The following is a 20,087-nucleotide window of genomic DNA, read 5'->3' on the forward strand; positions in this document are numbered from 1 at the left end:
CTGAAGGACTCAGGGCGGTGTACAGGGCAATTAAAATACAGCATACAAAAGTTAAAATAGATTAAATAAATTAGCCCCAAACAAATAAATTAAGTTAAAATTTTAGACCCCAATCCCTCAGTCCAGGCCGGCAAGCTCAAATAACCAGGTTTTCAGCTCACGGCGAAAAGAGTGAAGGTCAGGAGCCATCCGGAGGTCCACAGGCAGCTGATTCCAGAGGGCAGGCGCACCCACAGAGAATGCTCTCCCCCTGTGGGTCGCCAGCCGGCACTCCCTGACTGACGGCACCCTGAGGAGACCCTCTCTGTGGGAGCGCACGGGGCAATGGGAAATAGCAGGTGCTCCCGTAAATAATCCGGACCCATGCCATTTAGCGCTTTATAGGTCATCACCAGCACCTTGATTCTCACCCGGAAGACAACTGGAAGCCAATGCAGCTTGCGGAGAAGAGGCGTTACATGGGAGTATCGGGAGACCCCCATCACAACTCGCGCAGCCGCATTCTGCACCAGCTGAAGCCTCCGAGTGGTCCTCAAGGGCAGCCCCATGTAGAGAGCATTGCAGTAGTCTATTCGAGAGGTCACAAGCGCATGACTGTACGTAGGGCATTTCAGTCCAGATAGGGCCGCAACTGGCGCACCAGGTGAACCTGGGCAAAAGCCCCCCCTGGCCACAGCTCCTATATGATCTTCCAAACTTAGCTGTGAGTCAAGGAGGACGCCCATGTTACGAGCCCTATCTACGGGGGGTAACATCTCTCCCCCCAGTTAAAGATGGAATAGGCTGGATTGCCCAAGATGCCGGTACGTACAACCACTCAGTCTTGTCAGGATTAAGTCAAAGCCTGTTCCTCCCCATCCAGACCTGAACTGCCTCCGGGCAGCGGGACATCACGTCGAGGGCATCACTGGGTTGATTTGGGGTGGAGATGAAAAACCACGGATGATCTCACCCAGCGGCTTCATATAGATATTGAACAGGAGGGGCGAGAGGACCGACCCCTGAGGAACTCCACAAACGAGAGACCTTGAGGTTGACCTCTGCCCCCCTGCCAATACCGACTGTGAACGACCCAGGAGGTAGGAGGAGAACCACTGTAAAACAGTACCAGCCACTCCCAACCCCCTGAGGCGCCGCAGTAAGATACCATGGTCGATGGTATCAAAAGCCGCTGAGAGGTCTAATAGGACTAGTACAGAGGAAAAACCCCTGTCCCGAGCCCACCAGAGATCATTCACCAGTGCGACCAATGCCGTCTCCGTGCTGTACCCGGGTCTAAAACCTGATAGGTACGGGTCCAGATAATCAGCTTCCTCCAGGAACAAAGGGAGCTGATGCGCCACCACGCTCTCAACAACCTTTGCAAGGACGCGAAGGTTGGAGACCGGACGATAGTTGTTCAAAATAGCCAGGTCCAGGGCAGGCTTCTTGAGGAGGGGCCTCACCACCGCCTCCTTCAAGGCGGCAGGGAAGCTACCCTCTCTCAGCGAAGCAGTTATTACTGCCTGGAGCCAGCCTCGTGTCCCCTCCCAAGCTACATACACCAGCCAGAAGGGCCACGGGTCAAATAAACACATGGTGGAACTCAGCCTCGCCATGATCCTGTCCACCTCTTCCAGAGTCACAGGGTCAAATTCTTCCCAGATAACATTCCCAAGACCGCTCGTCTCCCCCCCCCGTCAGATGCATTTGATTCTGTATTAACTTGATTTTCTAAAAGAAAGAGACAATTATCTAAAAATAAATGACTACTCAAAGAAACAATGTTCCAGGAAGGTCCCAATGTGTCCTGTAAATGTCAAACTCCTAATCTGAAGAGTCACGAAAATTAATAGCTCACAAATATGAGTGGTGAAAAAGAATGAGAATGGGGTGGTATATAAATGAAATGGGAAGCTAATACTAGGCCCACATCCTGGTGAATCTTGGACCAGGTTGGGTTAAAGTTTGGGTTAAATAAGCAGGACAGCTATATTTCCAGTTTTGGAGTGTTGACTTAAGACAGTTATGATTCACTATTAGTATTTAAAATAGATTAATTAACAGTAATTTTGCATAAAATACCAACTACAATTCTATAAATGAATGCTAATTGAACAGCATTTTCTTACATTACCTGAAGAGAATGTCTATCTCTCATTGCAATTTCAAAAGATGTAACAACAATGGGATGGATATTCATTGAACCTTCTTTCCTTCGTATTTTATGAATGAGTCCACGTCGTTCTTGCTGGGTTCCATGGTACAGCATTATAGGAATCTAAGTTTATAAAAATATTTATAAAACATGTTTGTTTTGATTTACTTCACAGTATTTTTATTAAAACCTCTATTTGGGAGGCTACTGCTTAGTCTGCATTTTTTTCATCCTTAGAGGTCTTGGAAGGAGTAACGAACTCCTAATCCATGGATTTTTGTCTTATTTATCTACCTAAATAAGGTAGATAAAGTGACTAAATCAATATAGGTGACATACAAAGGCGTAATAAAAATTTATTATAATTACACTAAGTCTTGTTTTTATCAAGCAGGGTGGTTTTACAAGCAGTGAAAACTACCTTTTTATTTTTTAAAAATAGCTAAATGTAACTGGAAAGTATACAGCAGAACATTTTTTTTCAGGGACTCCTATGTGACTGTAGCTGGAAAAGGGATCTTGGGGGAACATGGAACTTATTACCTGTCTTCCCTGCCATAGATCCTTTGGCCCTTCACTCAGGCAGCCAGATATTGGCTGCTAAACAATCACTGCAAATGCTTAGGCATCCAAGCTGATAACATCAAGCACACTGAGTCAAGAAGGTTAGAAGTGAATACATCATGAAAGTGAAGTTAAAAGTGCAAATTCAGTGAAGGAAATATTAAGGCAATATTTGGGCAATTTCAGTCATTGGATACACAGATGGAATATAATGGCCTGGATTCAAGCAGAACTAAAAGCCCTGGATAGGAATACCAAAAAAATAATGACTCAATCATGCCCTTCATCCATGCAGCAACATCAACAGACAAGGAAAATGCCTGGCTGTGGAATGGTGCAAGGATAGGAAAAAAAAAGCACTGAAGCTAGTATATCATGAAGGCTTACTGAGTTCTGAAGAAACCAAATTGGGCTACATGAAAGACCAAGCAAAGAACAGAAAAAAGACTGACTGTGTAACCAACCATAATAACTTCTAAAACAAGTTTACCGTTAGAAAAAACATTTCTCACCTCTGGTGTAAACCTTTTGAATTCAGCAATCCAGTTAGGAAGTGTGGATAGGGGCGCACATATCAGAAATGGTCCAGCAACTCCTCTCTCCACCATCAAGGCAATTGTTGCAATACACTGGATAGTCTTCCCTAATCCCATTTCATCAGCCAAAATACCATTGATGCCATTTTCCCAGAGCATCTGCATAGAAATACACACACACACACACACCAATTACACTTATTTTTTCTTTTTATGACCCTGTAATCCCTTGCTTCAGGATAATGTTGGGATGACGTATACTTCAATTACACTATTGGATAACTGCCCGGCCCGTGGGCCGGATGCATCATACTGAAATTGTGCCCATCCCATTGCCGGAAAAAGTTGCGATACGTCGCGCGACGTCATATGACGTCATGAGTTTGACATGCCTGATCTATGGTATATTTTACTATCTTTTAATGAAAGTTTTTATTATTTTAATATTTAAATATCTGTATTTTATTATAAATAACAGATTTTTTAAAAAATGGAAAGCTATAGGAAAACATTTTAATCAAGCAACAAATTCTAATTAATTTCACTCTCTATTACTAAAGAATCTCTGGATGTTGACTTAGAATTATTTTACTTGTTATCTATGGATTTCCATGTTTTCTATGTGTTTCCATTTACCTTCACAAAACATTATTTGTGAAGTTCTAGTGTTTTAAAAATAGTCCAAAGATATTCTCGTTTAGGACTACTATCCTCCAACCCATACATTAAATCTGGTGAGTAATCTCAATGCAATGACCGGAAGACAGCCATTTGGGTTGTAGTAGCTCAACTGTAGAATTCTCTCCTAAGGGAAATATTTTTGCCCTCCATGCATTTTATTTTCAATACTTGGTCTTCAACCAAAACATACCTAGATACTTCCAACTGGCACTTTGGAGCTGCTTGTTTGTAAAAAATAACTTTGTGTTAAACATTACTATTTTCTTCCTCTATTTAAGGTTAATGGTGAATGCTTTTATTATTCATAAATATACAATGGGCTCCAAGAGAAGCAAAGTAAAATTAACCTATTATATCAGAGCAGGGGTCCCCAACCCTCCGTCTGTGGCATGCCAGCAACTGGGACCTGTCATAGAGAATGGTTGCAGGCCTTAATATCAGTTTTCTTGACCTGATCACACTTCTCAACTTGTAAAAGTAGTAAGATAACCTTTGCAGACTTGTACAATGACAGCCTTTCCCCAATAGTAATATCACTTTTCTTCCATGACCAAAGATGTGGAGACCAATGGCAGTTGTGCATTATTCTCTATAGCAGGGGTGGGGGTAACAGTATCACTTTATTAAGAATCAGCTCTGGCATCAGAATAACAGAGTTGGAAGGGACCTTCAAGGTCTTCTAGTCCAACTCCCTACTCAAGTGGGAGAACCTATACCATTTCAGATGATGGAGTGATGAAGCACCCACAACTTCTGAAGGCAAGTTGTTCCCCTAGTTAATTGTTCTCACTTTTAGGAAATTTCTCTTTAGTTCTAGGTTGCTTCTCTCCTTGATTGGTTTCCATCCATTATTTCTTGTCTTGCCTTCTGGTGCTTTGGAAAATAGGTTGACCCTCTCTTCTTTCAGCTGCGTTTCAAAAATTGAAACACTGCTATGATGTCACCCTTAGTCCTTCTTTTCACTAGATTAGACATACAGATTCCTGCAAACTTTCATCCATGTTTTAGCCTCCAGCCTCCTAATCATCTTTGTTTCATTAGCTACCAGCTGCATGTCCCTACCACCCCTAAAGTATCCAACCATTAGTTGAGTTGATTTTAACTAAGACTAGATAATAGACCAGAAATTGAAATTCTAACTTGAATTATCCAAGGCACAGAAGGATGTCTGTGCTCCAAACAGCTTGAAAAGAATGGCTACAATTTGGTACAATTCTGGCAACTTGAGGATAGTTCAAGAAAATATTCTTTCCTTGCACTACTAAGACACAAACGAATGTCTAGAAAAAACTTTCCCATATTCCAGAAGGGATCCTTAAGGCCACCATTTAAGAGACTGGACAAACATTTGTCTGGGGATGGTATAGGGCAGGCATGTCAAACTGCCAGCCTGTGGGCCGAATGCATCACACCAAAACTGCATCCACCCCATTGCTGGCAATGGGGAAAACTCACATGATGTCACAAGTTTAACATGCCTGGTATAGTCTCTTGGTTGAGCAGGGGGTTAGACTAGAAGATCTCCAAAGTCCTTCCAACTCTGTTATTCTGCTGTGATTTATTTTTAAGCAATAAACCTGGAATGTTAATGTTCTTTACAACTACATTAAGCCACAGTTAAGCTTTGTCAACCATTTATTTGTACCAGAAAGATAAAATCAAGAACAGCAATAATTCTGGCAACAACATAAAAGCTAATAAAGTGGATAGTGGGTGGGTGTGTATGCACATGCCTTTGAATCAGTGTTGACTCTTAATGACTGCCTGGACATTCCCTACAGTTTATGTGGCAAGATTTCAAAAGTGGTTTGCCATTATCTTTTTCCTAAGGCTGAGAGAAGGAGAATGAATGGTTCAAGTTCACTCCAAAGAGGTCCCACCTAAGGTAGGAGTAGAAATCAGTCTCCTGATTTCTAGTCTGGTGCCTTAACCATTACATGGCTCTCATTTAATTAATAAAGTTGCTAACATTCAAAACCAACCAAAATAATTCTTCAAATGCCCCCAACAAAATAAAAGAACTTCACACTGAAAAAAACACAACATGGAGCCAAGCAAGTCTTTTTCAATCTTGATCACACAAAAGCCCGTTTCTCTGGTAGCCACCCACTTGAAGTCATTGAACTTCAGATGAAAATCTGGCAAGTAAACACAGGAGGAGGATTAACAATGCATTAATTGTCTTTGTTAATCCAAGAATGTTGAATCTTTTTGGAGAGTGAAATACCTCTATTTGAAATCATTATCATGATTAACTGCTAAGGACCTAGCCAAATATGATTATATAAGAAAGAATAAACTCATACCCTAAGCCATTCCATGCCTTCAACTTGATACCACCTCATCACTCCTCCAGTGAAAAGTTTTGGTTGCTGAAAAGGTACTGGCTGTCCTTTAAACTTTCGTTTTGGGTCAACAAAATGTTTGGCACTATGTCGCATCACTTGTGCCAATCTATCCTTAATGATGCTGTTTGAATCTCCATTAGTTTGGATTTCTTCTGCACACAGTTTGGGTGGACTGCTTTCAATCTACAGAAGAAAAGACATAGGCAATATTATTTTTTATTTTTGCCAAGTGTTTATGCAATCAGTTATGTAAGTTATTTCAGGGCTGATAGTTAAGCCAGGCAAACTCAATATTACTATACTTGTAAGAGAAACTCAACTATTAATAAAAACTGGTCTAAGTTGTGTTGTAAATTATAACATGAATTTCCAATGATTATAAGAATCATTTATATCAGTATTCATGTAGCTTGGCACAATTGGAAAGATGTTGCAGACACTGCATTTCATTGTTATGTGATTATTGTTATGAGGAAATGCAGCAAATGAAAGGTATTTTTTTTGAAGCAAATTTTCTTCTCTTCCCTACAAAATACAGTACAATGACCAAACTAAAACACAGTTTTCCATCGATATTCACAGCTCTCAGAATTAACAAAAGGCACCTTTGGACATTCCTATCCTGCTTCTGAAAGCTTCTTCAGAATAGACAAATTCTCATTTTCTTACATGATAGAAAATGCAGAGGCTTTAGGTACTCTGCCCCTTAAACAAGCCAACATCACAATGAAGTCATGTTTTGTTATATTACAGAATGACACTCCCCACCCCTTCTTTAAAGATGGCATTTGCATCTATGCATATAAGAAAATATATTTAATTATTTTCAGGATTACAATCAGTTTAATACATGCTGCTGCCATTCCCTTCAAATACTAAAGTTTTATGATTACAAACAAGTACTAATTGAATCAAGCTTGACTGTTGGTAACTAAATGGGGATGTCCAGTCTGCTCTAAAACACACACACACACACACACACACAGTACATGTCGTTTTCTTTGCAGCTATATGGTGAGTGTTTTACCATTGCTTTCCACTTGTTTTTAGATGATTAGCAGAGAAAAAGAAACATGCTTAGTTGGTACTTTAATTCCAAATACTCTCTTGAAATTATTTTAAATTCATAGTGCTTCTAAAGTCAATATTTAAAATTCTTAAAGGGAAGTTTTAGAAATAAATATCAGAGGATAACATATAATAATAGCAGTATTCAAAACTTTAAATATACCTGATTATTTTCAACTCTGCTTTTTTTGGCTGCTAACAAAATTTCCTGTGGAGAAATGAAAAAAATAGAATGATCGAACAACTTACAACTGTGAGATGGGCAACTATATAAATTTAATAAATAAATAAAATTTCTCTTTGAATTGCTCAAAAGTAATATTTTGTGGATTTGTATTTAAGCAATTTACCTCTTTTGAAATTACATCAGAAATATTGTATATTTCTTCTTGAACTCTCTTCTTTTTAACTATAAGAAAAAAGTATTGATTTCAGTACCCAACATTTCCAGTATGTAACAAAATAGTTTCGGTCTTTAATCAAACTTACCAATTTTCTGATCTTTCTGACCACTTAATTTTTCATTCTATAAACCAGAACAAAATAATTTTAATGTTAATATTTGTTTACATAATAATTCACAGTTGTAATTTAATTCACCTTGCAAAATTTATTTTAAGACTCCTGGCCAAAATTTCTCTAAGCTAGGTTGCTGCAAAATAGAAACAAGATAATGTATTATATATCTACTTGCAACAAAGTTGAATATTTGTAATTTTTGTACATAAATATAAATCAGTTTTCAAAAGTCTTCTCCACAAGATACTTCCTTGGACCCTTTCTAAGAGTACAGTTCCTCTTTCTAAGAGTACAATCCATGCTTTTCAGAAATCTCCCTGGGGCAGCAACCTGTTACAAGGAACTGCCACTGAGGACAAATATTCACATTACAAACATCTTGATATCACAAGATATCAAGTATCTCTATACAGCACAATGCACGCCTTTCAATTACCCCTCAAAGGATAAGTAGTCTGAACAAAGAACAATTTGAATAGAGTATTTATTCATAGTTATCTAACTTTTAATGTTGATTTTACCTTTGCAGTATTCAATGTTCCTTTCCTTTCAAGTTTTTCTTTCTTTTGTTGCTCCTAAAACACAAGATTTTTACAAATCAGTTGTTTCTTTATGCAACAAGTAAGTGAACTTCAAATTTGATGTACCTCTGCTTTGGTACCTAAGACTATTTTCACTTTAATTGGTTTAGGTAGCATTTGGAATGAAACATTCAATTTAACTTAGAAGTTTTTTTCTAGCATGGATGGAGAATGCTCATGGAAGCTGTTCTTGAATATAGTCTCTTGATGGCAGTAAAGAGCAACTTTCCATATAGCTGACAGTAACTGACAAAATGCTTACAATTTGTCTCACATGTAACTTGCATCTGCATAACCAACTTGTCTTCCCCTCCTTTCTCCTTAATTTAAATCCTATATCAGTCTAGTCCAGGGGTATCAAACTACCAGCTCACAGGCCAGTTGCATCATACGAAGGCCACACCCAGCCCAGCTCTGGCAATGCAAAAAACAAAACAAAAAACACTCGATATGTCGCAATATGTCACATGACGCAGCAAGTTTGACACCTGTGGTCTAGCCCACAGGTCTGCAACCCGTGGCTCCGGAGCCGCATGTGGCTCTTTCAACCATCTCCTGCGGCTCCCAGTCCTCTGCAATGTGCAGTCCAAAAAAAAAGTGGGACTAAAAAAGTTCAACCAATCAATTCAAACTTCTCATGGAAAAAAAACACCTTGCGAAACCTTGAATTGATTGGTTGAAGTTCTTTGGTTTGTGGGACTTCCCACAAGCTGTTTGTGGGACTGCCCACAAACCTCTTTTCTTCCTCGGACTGCACATGGCGGCAGCGGAGGAAGAGACAGGAGGATTGCTGGAAAGGTGAGTGGGTCAGTCAGATTGTGCGTGCCGGGGAGGGGGAGTGCACCTCCAGCATCTCTCAGCGAGTGCACTAGGCCACCCCAACAGCAGCAACCATCGCCGGAATGATTGCTCAGCCCTTGGGGCGTGCTGCTGCCATGGGGGTCGGCCCAGGAATTTGTTTCTGTGGGGGAGGCAGAGGCTGATGGAGATGCGGCAGACCTCCAGCGTCTCTCTTGCTGCTACCTCCACCGCTACTGTCGGCTTCCGCTACGGCCAAACCCGGGCAGCCTCTTCCACCCCCAGCAGTGGCATCCGGAGGTTTTCCGGTTCCATCAGAACCAAGCAGCAAGTGGAAAATTAGGAGTAGCAGCACTAACGGGAGCGGTTTCTATCGGCCCCTTCATTGCCAAGCGTCCCCATAGAAGTCAATGGGGCTGGCCTTTCGAGTGAATGAGAGTGAGAGAGAAGCTTTTCCAAACAAAACGTGAGTGAATGAGAGCAGAGGGGGCAGGGTAGGTGCATATCTTGCCTTGGCTCCACTCTTCAGTCAAACCCTGTTCTGCGCATGTGCGCATGTACGCGCATGCACACACATTTTTTGCGGCTCCCAGTTTTCCCTTTTGTGAGGGAACTGGTTCCGAGTGGCTCTTTCCCTGTTTCAGGTTGCTGACCCCTGGTCTAGCCAATCTATATCTGGCCAAGTGAGCTGCAGTCCCAAAAACGTTTAATAAAATTTGTTAGCCAGAAAAGGCCCTATTAGATTCCTAATTTTTGGACACTACACGCTAATATCTATCGCAGAAAAATAGAGTTTATATGTTCAGTTTTCTGTTTATTTATTGTTTTCTTTCACACAGTGACTGGGATGAAGACATACGCACCAGTCTCCCAACCAGTACAAACAAAAGGATTAACATATTGCAGGGCTTGTCTGTTGAAGCAAATTTCAACTGACACCAATGGATTAAATTGTAGTAACTCACAAAGGGAAAAGCTGGGTATCACATGTTGTCTTGCACTTGATGGAGCATGTGACAAAAAAAGTTAAGATGGCCGAGTTGCTAGAGAAGTGAGCCTCTAGCAATACTCACCCAAACAGAATGGGAAGGAGAGTGATATATCTAAAATTGTGGCTGAAGTATTCAAATACCACAACCTTTTAGTATAAAATAGGTGAATGGCATGTACAAGTACATTTACTGGAAGTTAAGGAAGCGTCTACATTGGAGACAATATGGACTAAAGTTTGGGGTCTCTATAAGATAGTTTGCAATACCGCACCTTTCCTTCCCATAAACATACTAAAACTCTAAAAAGAATCCTGTCTAAAATTATATGTCCCATCAAGAAACAATCATGCATCATGCAAATTGTACACAATGGACTGATAAAATCAGCTAATCATAATACAACTAATACCATTCCCAACTGATACTTCCCAAGAAACCTCCCATCACCACCAAAGAATTCAAATTCTACACAGAATATAATCGTTGGAATGCAAGATGAAACATCTGCAATAATCTTAAACTCTAGTTTGATATGGATTTTCCTAAGGCCAGAGAAACCCAAGGAAAAGTATGAATAGTTCACATGTCTACAGACCCTTCTGAAACCTTAGAATAACTCTTCCGTTTCTATTCTTTTTAGAGATCATAATAAAAAATGAAGTCTGGAATAACTTAATTGCCAGTAGAACTAGCTTCATGGTTTTAGAGCGAATTTAAAGCAAATGCAGTTACCAGGAAAGTGCATTCATAAGAAATTGTGAGAAGCACCTACAGTAAGCATCTCAGTTGACAAAAATTCTGGGTAAGTAAGCAAAACCAATTGGTGTATTTTAGCAATCACTGTTGTTTTGGATGCTCCTTTGTGGACAGCAGAAAAAAGGTGTCATTGGGGCTACTGCTGATCTGCTGCTGTTTTAGCAGGAAGTTTTCTTTGTGCTTAAAAATGCTTATACTAAAAATTCCAAGGGATGGAACTGAACATGTCTTTCCCTTAATTTGAAGTACTATTGCATTTGCCATTGAAGATTCCTTTATTTGCTTCTAAGTAGTTTATTACAATTTAATCATTTTAGTCAACTACAGTGCAATTGTTTCATTTGATTAATCATTATTACATGCTAACTCACTAATTTATTGTGCATTAAAGGTATTGGTCTGTTACTCCAATACTTTTAAGTTGATATTTGTGGGTGCATTCCAATCAGATTCCTGGAATAACCCAGATGAAGGGATGAAAGGATCTGGCTTTCAGGGGCACTTCACCTTGGGTATCTGAAACAGAAATATTAGTATGTGCTCCTGTCTGTACTATCTGGGAACAATGTTGTAATCCTGAATCAGATGCATAATGGCCTTGCAGCAACTCATTCATAATTACATAGTGGCAGCTGAGGGATAGAGATCGTACATTTAAGGTTTATACACAAGGCTTGATTCTGAGTATAAGCTGCTTCACCTATGAACCTAAGGCGTCTTGTAGAAAGATACTTTTTTAATGGTATGTGGGTATGTGGCCTTGGGAGACAGGATTCACAAACTACTCAATGGGACAAATAGCAGTTCGGGCCACAGAAGGAATGGAATGGACTTAGCAAATGTCTCATAAGGCACCCTCCCTAGTTTCTTGGGACTGTAAAGGCAAGGGGGAGAGACCTATTTTCAGATTTGTAAGATTCTGTTAAGGTACCCTTACAATAAAGTAAGAGCTTGTACTTCTGTGTGTGCTTCTTGTCTGGACTACCTCAATATTCCCACCCTCACTGAAGAACCGTGGTGGTGTGAAGTGGTTAGAATACAGTAGTGCAGGCTGTCTTCGGACTGTCAGCAGTTTGATTCTGACTGGCTCAAGGTTGACTCAGCCTTCCATCCTTCTGAGGTCAATAAAATAAGGGCCCAGATCATTGGGGGCAATATGCTGATTTTGTAAACCACTTAAGAGAGGGATGTAAAGCAGTATGAAGCAGTATATAAGTGCTATTTCTATCCTGCTTCACTATCTGGAACTACATAAATGTATCCAGTGGAACCGTGTCTGTCTGTCTGTCTCTTTGCTGTTACCAGATGTTGGAACTGTGACACACAAGGGCCATTATCTGTGCACACATGAATATCACAACAGCTGGTGGAGTTCAAAGCTTTTCTTGAAATCACTAAAAGTTATTGTAAACTTAAGCTCCAATTAACCTACAGCTCTATAAAGTGAAATGTCTTGGAAACCTCTATAGGCAGTAGATCTCTTTAGAGGGCAAGCACTTCTAAGTAATTCAAAGGCAAAAGGTTAATATAACAAAGCACAATGACTGGGCTCAGGAATAATGTATTACTTAAATAGTAATGACAGGCTTTCTGCTGGAACAGTAGAGTAAGCAGAACAATAGACTGGAACTGATATTTCAGGAGGAAAAATATTCCAGTAGCACTAAGTCCCTTATCAATCCAGGAGAGAAAAGAAAGGAACAAAAAAGTGAGAATCAAGGATATCATAGCAGAACAATGCAATAGTACAGTTAGGATGAAGCTTGGTTCTGCTTACTCTGGAAGGCAAGATAACAAGGCTATGAACCATAGTGCTTAGCTACTGGTTAAGCAGCTAAACTTTTGTAAAATGAGGAAAAAATAAAGCCAGACCAATAAATAGAAACTTTAATCAGAACACTGGAATTCCAAGGAATCATACATAAACTCACAATGCCATAACATGAGTTAGGATAAGATCTGAAAGCCTGAAAAATGGAGCTCCTGCATCCTCCTCCTCGTTCTGTGCCCCTCATTTCTGTAGTTTCATGACAGCTTAAAATGTTGTCCTGTTTGACTTTTTTCTAAGCTCTAGTGTAAGAACTTAGAACAGAAAGAAATTGACTATCCAACTCAGGCATAAGCAGCTGTTTATAGATTAGATATGGTGCTACATCTAGGTCAGACATGTCAAACTCGTGATGTCACGTGATGTTGTGCAATGTATCGGAGCTTTTTTGCCACTGCCAGCAATGGGATGACGTGTCAGGCCCGCGGGCCGGGAGTTTGACACCCCTGATCTAGGTTTCTTTCTGACTCTAGCTCAAAAGTCTTAGCAGCTCAGTATCAGCTTGCTAAGGCTACATGCAAGAGTTTATGTAGCCTTCCTCATATAATTCATCTAAGGATGGTAATACATAATAGGTTCACAAGGCTGTGATCTCCAGCGAGAGGCTGTTTGGATTCTGATAGAGTAGAACAATTGCATTTCTTGAAAACTAACCTTGATTTTCTCAACCTCTCATAGCTATGCTTGCACCACCACTAATGCCATTTCTACCTTGCCCCTCCTACTGCACATTCACTTAAAATTCTTTAATTTGGATTTGTGCCTCAAACAAGTGCTCAGATTTGATTGCCTAAATCGGTTCAAAGTTTTTTGTTAATGTTGGATTAAACTATATTTATTGGCCCTAATTTGAAATACGTCAACAGCAAGCCTGTGAAAAGCTTCTTGAATTCTTCAAAAGCACTTAACAAGCAGAAATAACACATTGAAAATTACTACCAAAGAATGCAATATGTAACAATTTTACATTTTTTAAAATAAGCAATCAAAAATTAACATTAACAGGGTTTCCATCAATAACTATATATTTTAAGTCTCATTATGTTCTTCTGTTTGTCACTTGTACCCTCAAATCAGCTCAAACAATGCATTTCAAATCCTCTCTTAAAGAATGTATAAAAACTGGGGACTCACAACTCCTGTGGAATTAAAATTTCCATAATACTCAGACCAGTTTTATTTGCAAAGTTATGGCCATCAGAGTCCTCACAAGCACATGATTTTGATTTCTGACTTTCTACCAGTTTTCCACAAGCAAAGTTAATGGAGAAGTGGTAGAAAGTCAGAAGTTGCTCAGGCTCCCACTACTACTTTTTCCACAAGATCTTTCTGTTTAGGCAAGTAAATATTACCCTAGTATTGAAGTTTATTTGCAACTACAATTGTTTTTCTACTTATGATATTATATACCCTTCTTAGATGATCATTGGAGCCTTCAGTATTATAGTAAAAAATATGGTCAATCTAAAAATTTATGTTCATTCTGGTTACATCAGGATATACTACCCTTCTCTCAATGGAAGGCTCAATGTGTCACAGGGTTGGCTAGTAAATTTATAAAATGTTCAGCCTTTCCATTAGGAAAATGCTTTTATTTTCCTTTCCTTTCCTTTCCTTAAAATAATCCGAATTATGTTGCAGTTCCTTTTTTAAACTGATTCTAATTCACTGTTTTCAGTACAAAATGCCTATTGGTATGCTAAAATGTTGTACTCCATAGCAATGTTTTTTGACTGAAGTAAGCAAATCAAATAATTAACTTTGCTAGTAGTCACAAAAGTAGTGACTTTGGATGTATATGTATGTATGTATGTATGTGTATGTACACACACACACACACACACACACACACACACGTGTCTGACATGAGTCCTGGTAACTACATGGACAAGTCTTCTAGGCAACTGTTTGGAAGTGGTTTGCCAATGCCTTCTTCCTAGAGCTGAAAGAGAATGACTGGCCAAAGGTTATCTGGTTGGCTTCTGTGTATAAGGCAGAACTGAAACTCAGATCTCCCTTTAACCCGTACTGGCTTTGTCATGTATGTATGCGTATGCAGATGTTGTGTATATACATAAACACACACACAAATACAAGTGGATTCATTTATATTAGGCTGAAACTATGCCATGAAATCAAATAACAGTGATCAGAACTTAGATGTTTTTAATCTCAATTATGATGACATGAAAGCTTTATCTAAAATGCATTATTAGATAGGTACATCTAGTGTTTAATTTTAAAGGCTGCTAACCTCCAATTGCTGCTGTTCCATTTTAGTCAGCAAGAACTTTGAGTAGATGTTGCTTTTTTCAAGCAAGTGTTGAAGTCTCTTGTAGCGCATTTCATTTGAGTCTCTGTCCCGATTCATGTAAGCCTGTAAGGAAAAAAGTAATCAATTATAAATATCAACGTTAACTGACCATACTATTGGAATATAAAAGTTAGTATTATCTTTCACCAGATAAAACAAAATGAAATTTAAATAGTTCAACCCTACAATTTTCTTCAAGGATCCAATGGAAAATACAGCTTTTTACTCAACCAAGAGAACCTGAACTTTAAATATCTCCAGGTTATGATAGAAAATTTTTACATTATATTTCCAGTGCTGTTCTGCTCTGAATTTCCTACATATATTTTAGTGCATACTTTTATATTAGATTCATTAGCATCAGATAAACATGTTATATTATTGTAATAAGGGTGTTCAGAGTATACCATATTTATTTTCTAGTTGCCAATATATAATTTTTTCTGTCGATCATGACTGTAATTGTTGTCTTTTAGTTCTCTTATTATTTTATGTTGCTGGTCATTGACTGAATAAATAAATAAAAATAATAATTTTCCTACATTTCTAAAACTAGGTGTCCGCTGTCATCAAGGTAGAGAAAACCTAGGCTTGTAAGCAGTGAGTGGAGCTAAAGGAGCTTTAATTAATTTTATTTGCATACATTTTACAAAATGTTACAAATAAACATTTTTTAAAAAAACGGATCCCTGTATTGTGTAGGAAAAAAAACTGGACCAAAAATAAAGTCTGGATAAAATTTTAATGAAAAAAAATCTAAAAATAAAGAGCTGTTACAGAATGCCCAGATCCCACCTTGAGTACTGGAGCCTGTCCCGAGTGTAAGAAGGAACCATATTTGTCTATCCTTGAGGAAAAACAATGTAAGGGGAATATGGAGACACTTCACGAACTAGGCTTGCTCCCTGATTCTAGAGCCCGAGGCTCCTTCCAAAATCAGCGCGGGCCGCCACCTGTTGCGGACCCCACCCCCGCGTAGCTCAGCCGCGGCACCCGGCCGACCCCGCCTTCCTACTTGAGCACCGGCCGCCCGGGTTTGTGTGTGTGTGTATGTGTGTGTGTGTGTGTGTGTGTGTGTGTGTGTGTGTGTGTGTGTGTGTGTGTGTGTGTGAAGGCGGCGGGCCTCTTGCACAGGACGCGCACCTTCTCCATCCTCTGCCGCTCCTTCTCTCTGCCCTCCGCCTCCAAGCGCTCCTCCTCCTGCTCCATAGCCGTGGTGATCACCGGCGTTGCATCCTCTGCTCCGGTTTCGCCCAGCTTGTGCCGCTCGGCCATCAGAGACTCTGCAAGGAAAACAATGGTGGGGGGACCGGCGAGGCTTGGCTCCCTTCCTCGCTCTCTTCGCCCGCCTGCCAGCCCTAGCGCTCCTCTGTCCCGGCGCAACGCGCGCAGCGAGAGGGACGAAGCAGCTCCGCGTTACCTGCACTTGGGTCGCTGCTGGTGCTGGTGCTCTCGAACTGCATGGCTCCCCGCGCGCCCTTCCACTCTCCGCCACTCGCACTCGGATCCGGCGGCACACGAGGAGCGACCGCCCAGTTCCGCCCAAAGGAAACTCGCGCGCTTTTCGCTCTTGCGAGAAGTCGTCCTTGCCTCGCGCGAAAGCCGCTGTTGCCCCTCCCCCCCGGCAGGGGTCCAGAAATAGGATCCGGACTGCGGGAGGGCGAGTTGGAAAAGTCTGTCGCCGCCTCCTTCAGTGCTGGAGAGAGCGGAAGACCAAGAAGGGCTTCGCAGAGGAGCTCAGCAGGCGATCCGGTTGTTGCTGGAAGAAAGGAATTCTCCAGGCCTTATCACGGGTTTTCAAACTTGGCCGTTTTATGACTTGTAGACTTCAACTCCCAGAGTTCCTCAGCCAGCGTGTCTGGCTGAGGAATTCTGGGAGTTGAAGTCCACAAGTCATAAAACGGCCAAGTTTGGAGACCCCTGATAAGTACTCCACTCCTGGTCTTCGGAGAACAGCGGCCTTCTACCCGGAGGCATGGTTCATGCGCTCCTGGGGTCATCTGCAAATCAACGAGGCGTTCTCCAGGCCCTTCTTTGCGCTTCAGATTAGCCTCTGAACCCAGTGCCCTCCCCAGCCCCATTTAAACCAGGGGGAAAACTTGCCTTCTTTCCGCCTTACTACTACCAGTTTTGTACGTGGGGAGGCATGTATTGTGACCACTACCTGTAATTATGACATCCATATCTACCTTAAGAATTTTAATGAGGCCAGGAAACTTTGGCAGCATCCTGCAAATAAGAAATACACCTACTGGTTCTGGTTTGTGCAGGTATGGTAATAAGCCTGGTTGCCATTTTTCTATTCTCTTCCCTCCTGAAATGGCTCCTTCCTCTTAGAGCAGGCCCTGGTGCTGAATATATTTGGCATGTGGCTGTTTACAAATTACTGTAGTGCCTTCCCATGCATTATAACTTGTGAAGATTCTTGATTTCTTTGCAACTAGAGTGAACATGGCTGATTACTTCACAGGAAAAACATTATTACAGAAAATATTGAAATTGTGATATCAACATTATGATTAGGATATTAGCTATTAAACCATACAAGCATTTACTATTTCTTGCATGTTCATAGGAAGACACACAAACTCCCAGCCTCAACCAGCAACATTCACTTTGAAAGTTTTAGCTGCCAAAGTAGCTAAAATTGTAATAGTGGGATATGACTCACCAACATTAAGACAGTGCTTGTTTTCATTTTCATTTTCAACCACTTTTATTTTGTATATATTTCTGTTATTTTTAATTGCAGCTGACATTCTAGCAATTCATCAGTCCTACTGAAATCAATAAACTTTGTAATTATGGAATTTTCACTTTTCTTCAACCCATGCAGGTAAGTGCTGATAGCATATCAGAGTTCTTGTATACATTCACTTAAATTTGGGCTAATAGTTAATAGTTAATAGCTAATAGTCATGTGATTCAAACTGAATGAATGAATGAAGTCAGACATTTTTCCTGATTCGATTTATTAATCAAAACTAAAAGTTTAAAACAAGGTCAGGGAATATATTTTTAGCAAAGTAATGGTATTTTAGTGGCAATCGGGAGGCAACAAATCTTGATTTAGAAGTGAAAGGATTTATAGAGTGCAGAAGTGACCAATTTCTTGCTTCATACCTAAGCAGAGAGAAAAGTGTTACATAAAGAATTGCAGTTAAGAGAGACTTCTATGTTCAGTAAAATAAATATCAAAATAGTAAAAAGGGAATAGATTCTACAATAACAAAGGTAATTATTCTTAGACTTGTGTAGCCTCTGCTACTTTTGAAAGTTCTTAGGTTATTCTAGTCCAAATGCATTGTTGAGGCATAAATTTTGTTTCAGAAGTTCAATAGCAGAAATCTTGGGATTCTTTCATCGCTTTTCCAATTTTTTGTACTTTGCTTCTGTAAAGGACAAAAACAATCTTAGTAGAAGCATTTCATTTGCATTTTAGTTGTAAATCTAGTAGCACAGTCAGTGATGTTTACGAAGAAAGGGCAACAAAACCTTGATACCAAGTGCATTCACTGTAATTTCTTCATTTAATCAACAGAATAGAATGGAATGGAATAGAATATACTTTATTTGGCCAAGTATGATTTACACAGAAGGATTTGTCTTCGGTGCAGAAGCTCTCAGTATACATGCAAAGCAACTTATGTCAGATTACAAATTGACTTCATTTCTTAAAAGATTTAGAAGCACAAGGAGTCCTTGACTTATGACAGGTTGCTTAGTGACTATTCATAGTTATGACAGACCTTCCCAGGGCCACTTTTGACCCAGATTCAAAGTTCTAATGTCTCCCCACCACCACCATCATGATTGCATTTTAGGTGCTTGGCACCTGGCCTGCATTTATGGCTATTTGCAATATCCTGCAGTCACATGGCTTGTGATTTAGGGCTTTTTTTGCCAGAAATATCAGTTTCCGGCAAAAACCACCCATTACAAACAATGGATTTGCTTAGTAACCATGGAATTTACAAAAAGGTTGTAAAATCAGGCATGATCACGTGATCTGCATCACTTAGGATTCTAATTCTGGGCTCAGTTATGGTCATAAGTCAAGGACTACCAATACTGCTTTTGAAGGAATACATCCAAAATTTCCTTGGTTATCTAAAATTTTCCTATTTTTGCTGTAAAATTAAATTTCTTGAGAGATAGTGAGAGAATCAGCTGCCATGTGCTTAATGTGCTATTTATTGTCTGTTTAAAACTCCTGAAACTTAACTTCTGAGTTTTGGAATATGCTAAAAACTTCCTTTCTCCTATTGACACTTACTTTTTAGAGTTATGTTAAAACACAAGTGTCCATGGAAGGTGGGGTGTAAAAAAAAAAGTAAACCAGCAGCTGCAATTATCTGGATGCCCCTGGTTAAGAGTGGAACCACAGCGATGCCCTATCATTTTATAACTAATAATTAAGAAGGGAAGAGAAACTGGGAGAGATGACAATACAAACATACAAATATTTAAGGTCTAAACTGATTAATAAGGAACTTGAAATACTAGAAAATCTATGTATGAAAATGGTATATAGGAGAAAAGCAAAGAAATTGTGTATTGATTGAATCAGATCATGCTAAAAATCTTATCTATATAATCAGATGTCAGCAATTGTCCAGATTTTGCTTTAGTTGGCCTTTGCCTAAACTTTTCATTTATATCCTTTTAAAGAAAAAAAGCATTTGGTATGAGATCAAACAGTATCACAATTTAATGTATTATCCTAATAATAGTTATGAAAATGCAACTTGGGGCTTTTAGTCTGTTGTGCCAGATACTCGATACAAAACTATGTTTTTCAGCTATTGCGCTCTCTCTCTCTATATATATATATATCTATATATATCTATATCTATATATATCTATATCTATATCTATATCTATCTATCTATCTATCTATCTATCTATCTATCTATCTATCTATCTATCTATCTCTATCTATATCTATATATCTATATCTATCTA

The 20,087-nt window shown here is 39.6% G+C and overlaps 2 protein-coding genes across 9 annotated transcripts in view; both read right to left on the reverse strand.

Annotated features, from left to right (window-relative positions):
- The window catches only part of HELLS (helicase, lymphoid specific), a 53,291-nt gene extending 36,479 nt beyond the window's left edge, over nt 1-16,812 (reverse strand). For all 6 annotated transcript variants that reach the window (XR_014492751.1, XR_014492752.1, XR_014492753.1 and 3 more), the window contains exons 1-10: nt 16,543-16,812; nt 16,266-16,405; nt 15,063-15,185; nt 8,375-8,428; nt 7,824-7,860; nt 7,685-7,743; nt 7,498-7,542; nt 6,225-6,449; nt 3,214-3,396; nt 2,117-2,260 (exon numbers count right to left, since the gene is read on the reverse strand). Coding sequence is in view for 2 of the 6 variants with exons in the window: in XM_083364632.1 (XP_083220758.1) it covers nt 2,117-2,260; nt 3,214-3,396; nt 6,225-6,449; nt 7,498-7,542; nt 7,685-7,743; nt 7,824-7,860; nt 8,375-8,428; nt 15,063-15,185; nt 16,266-16,405; nt 16,543-16,585 (1,053 nt within the window). In the remaining 4 variants the exon portion in view is untranslated. The remainder of the gene's footprint in view (nt 1-2,116; nt 2,261-3,213; nt 3,397-6,224; nt 6,450-7,497; nt 7,543-7,684; nt 7,744-7,823; nt 7,861-8,374; nt 8,429-15,062; nt 15,186-16,265; nt 16,406-16,542) is intronic.
- Nucleotides 16,813-17,830: 1,018 nt separating this feature from the next.
- Nucleotides 17,831-20,087, reverse strand: part of BLOC1S2 (biogenesis of lysosomal organelles complex 1 subunit 2) — an 11,393-nt gene continuing 9,136 nt past the window's right edge. For 2 of the 3 annotated variants that reach the window (XM_083364657.1, XM_083364656.1), the window contains one exon: nt 17,832-18,514. In XM_083364657.1, coding sequence (XP_083220783.1) covers nt 18,483-18,514 — 32 coding nt within the window. In that variant the 3' untranslated portion in view covers nt 17,832-18,482. Of the gene's footprint in view, nt 18,515-20,087 lie in introns of all 3 variants that reach the window. The other variant, XM_083364658.1, reaches the window with a different exon arrangement.

The sequence above is a fragment of the Vipera ursinii genome (assembly GCF_947247035.1).
Source record: "Vipera ursinii genome assembly, chromosome: 5".
Lineage (NCBI taxonomy): Eukaryota > Metazoa > Chordata > Lepidosauria > Squamata > Viperidae > Vipera > Vipera ursinii.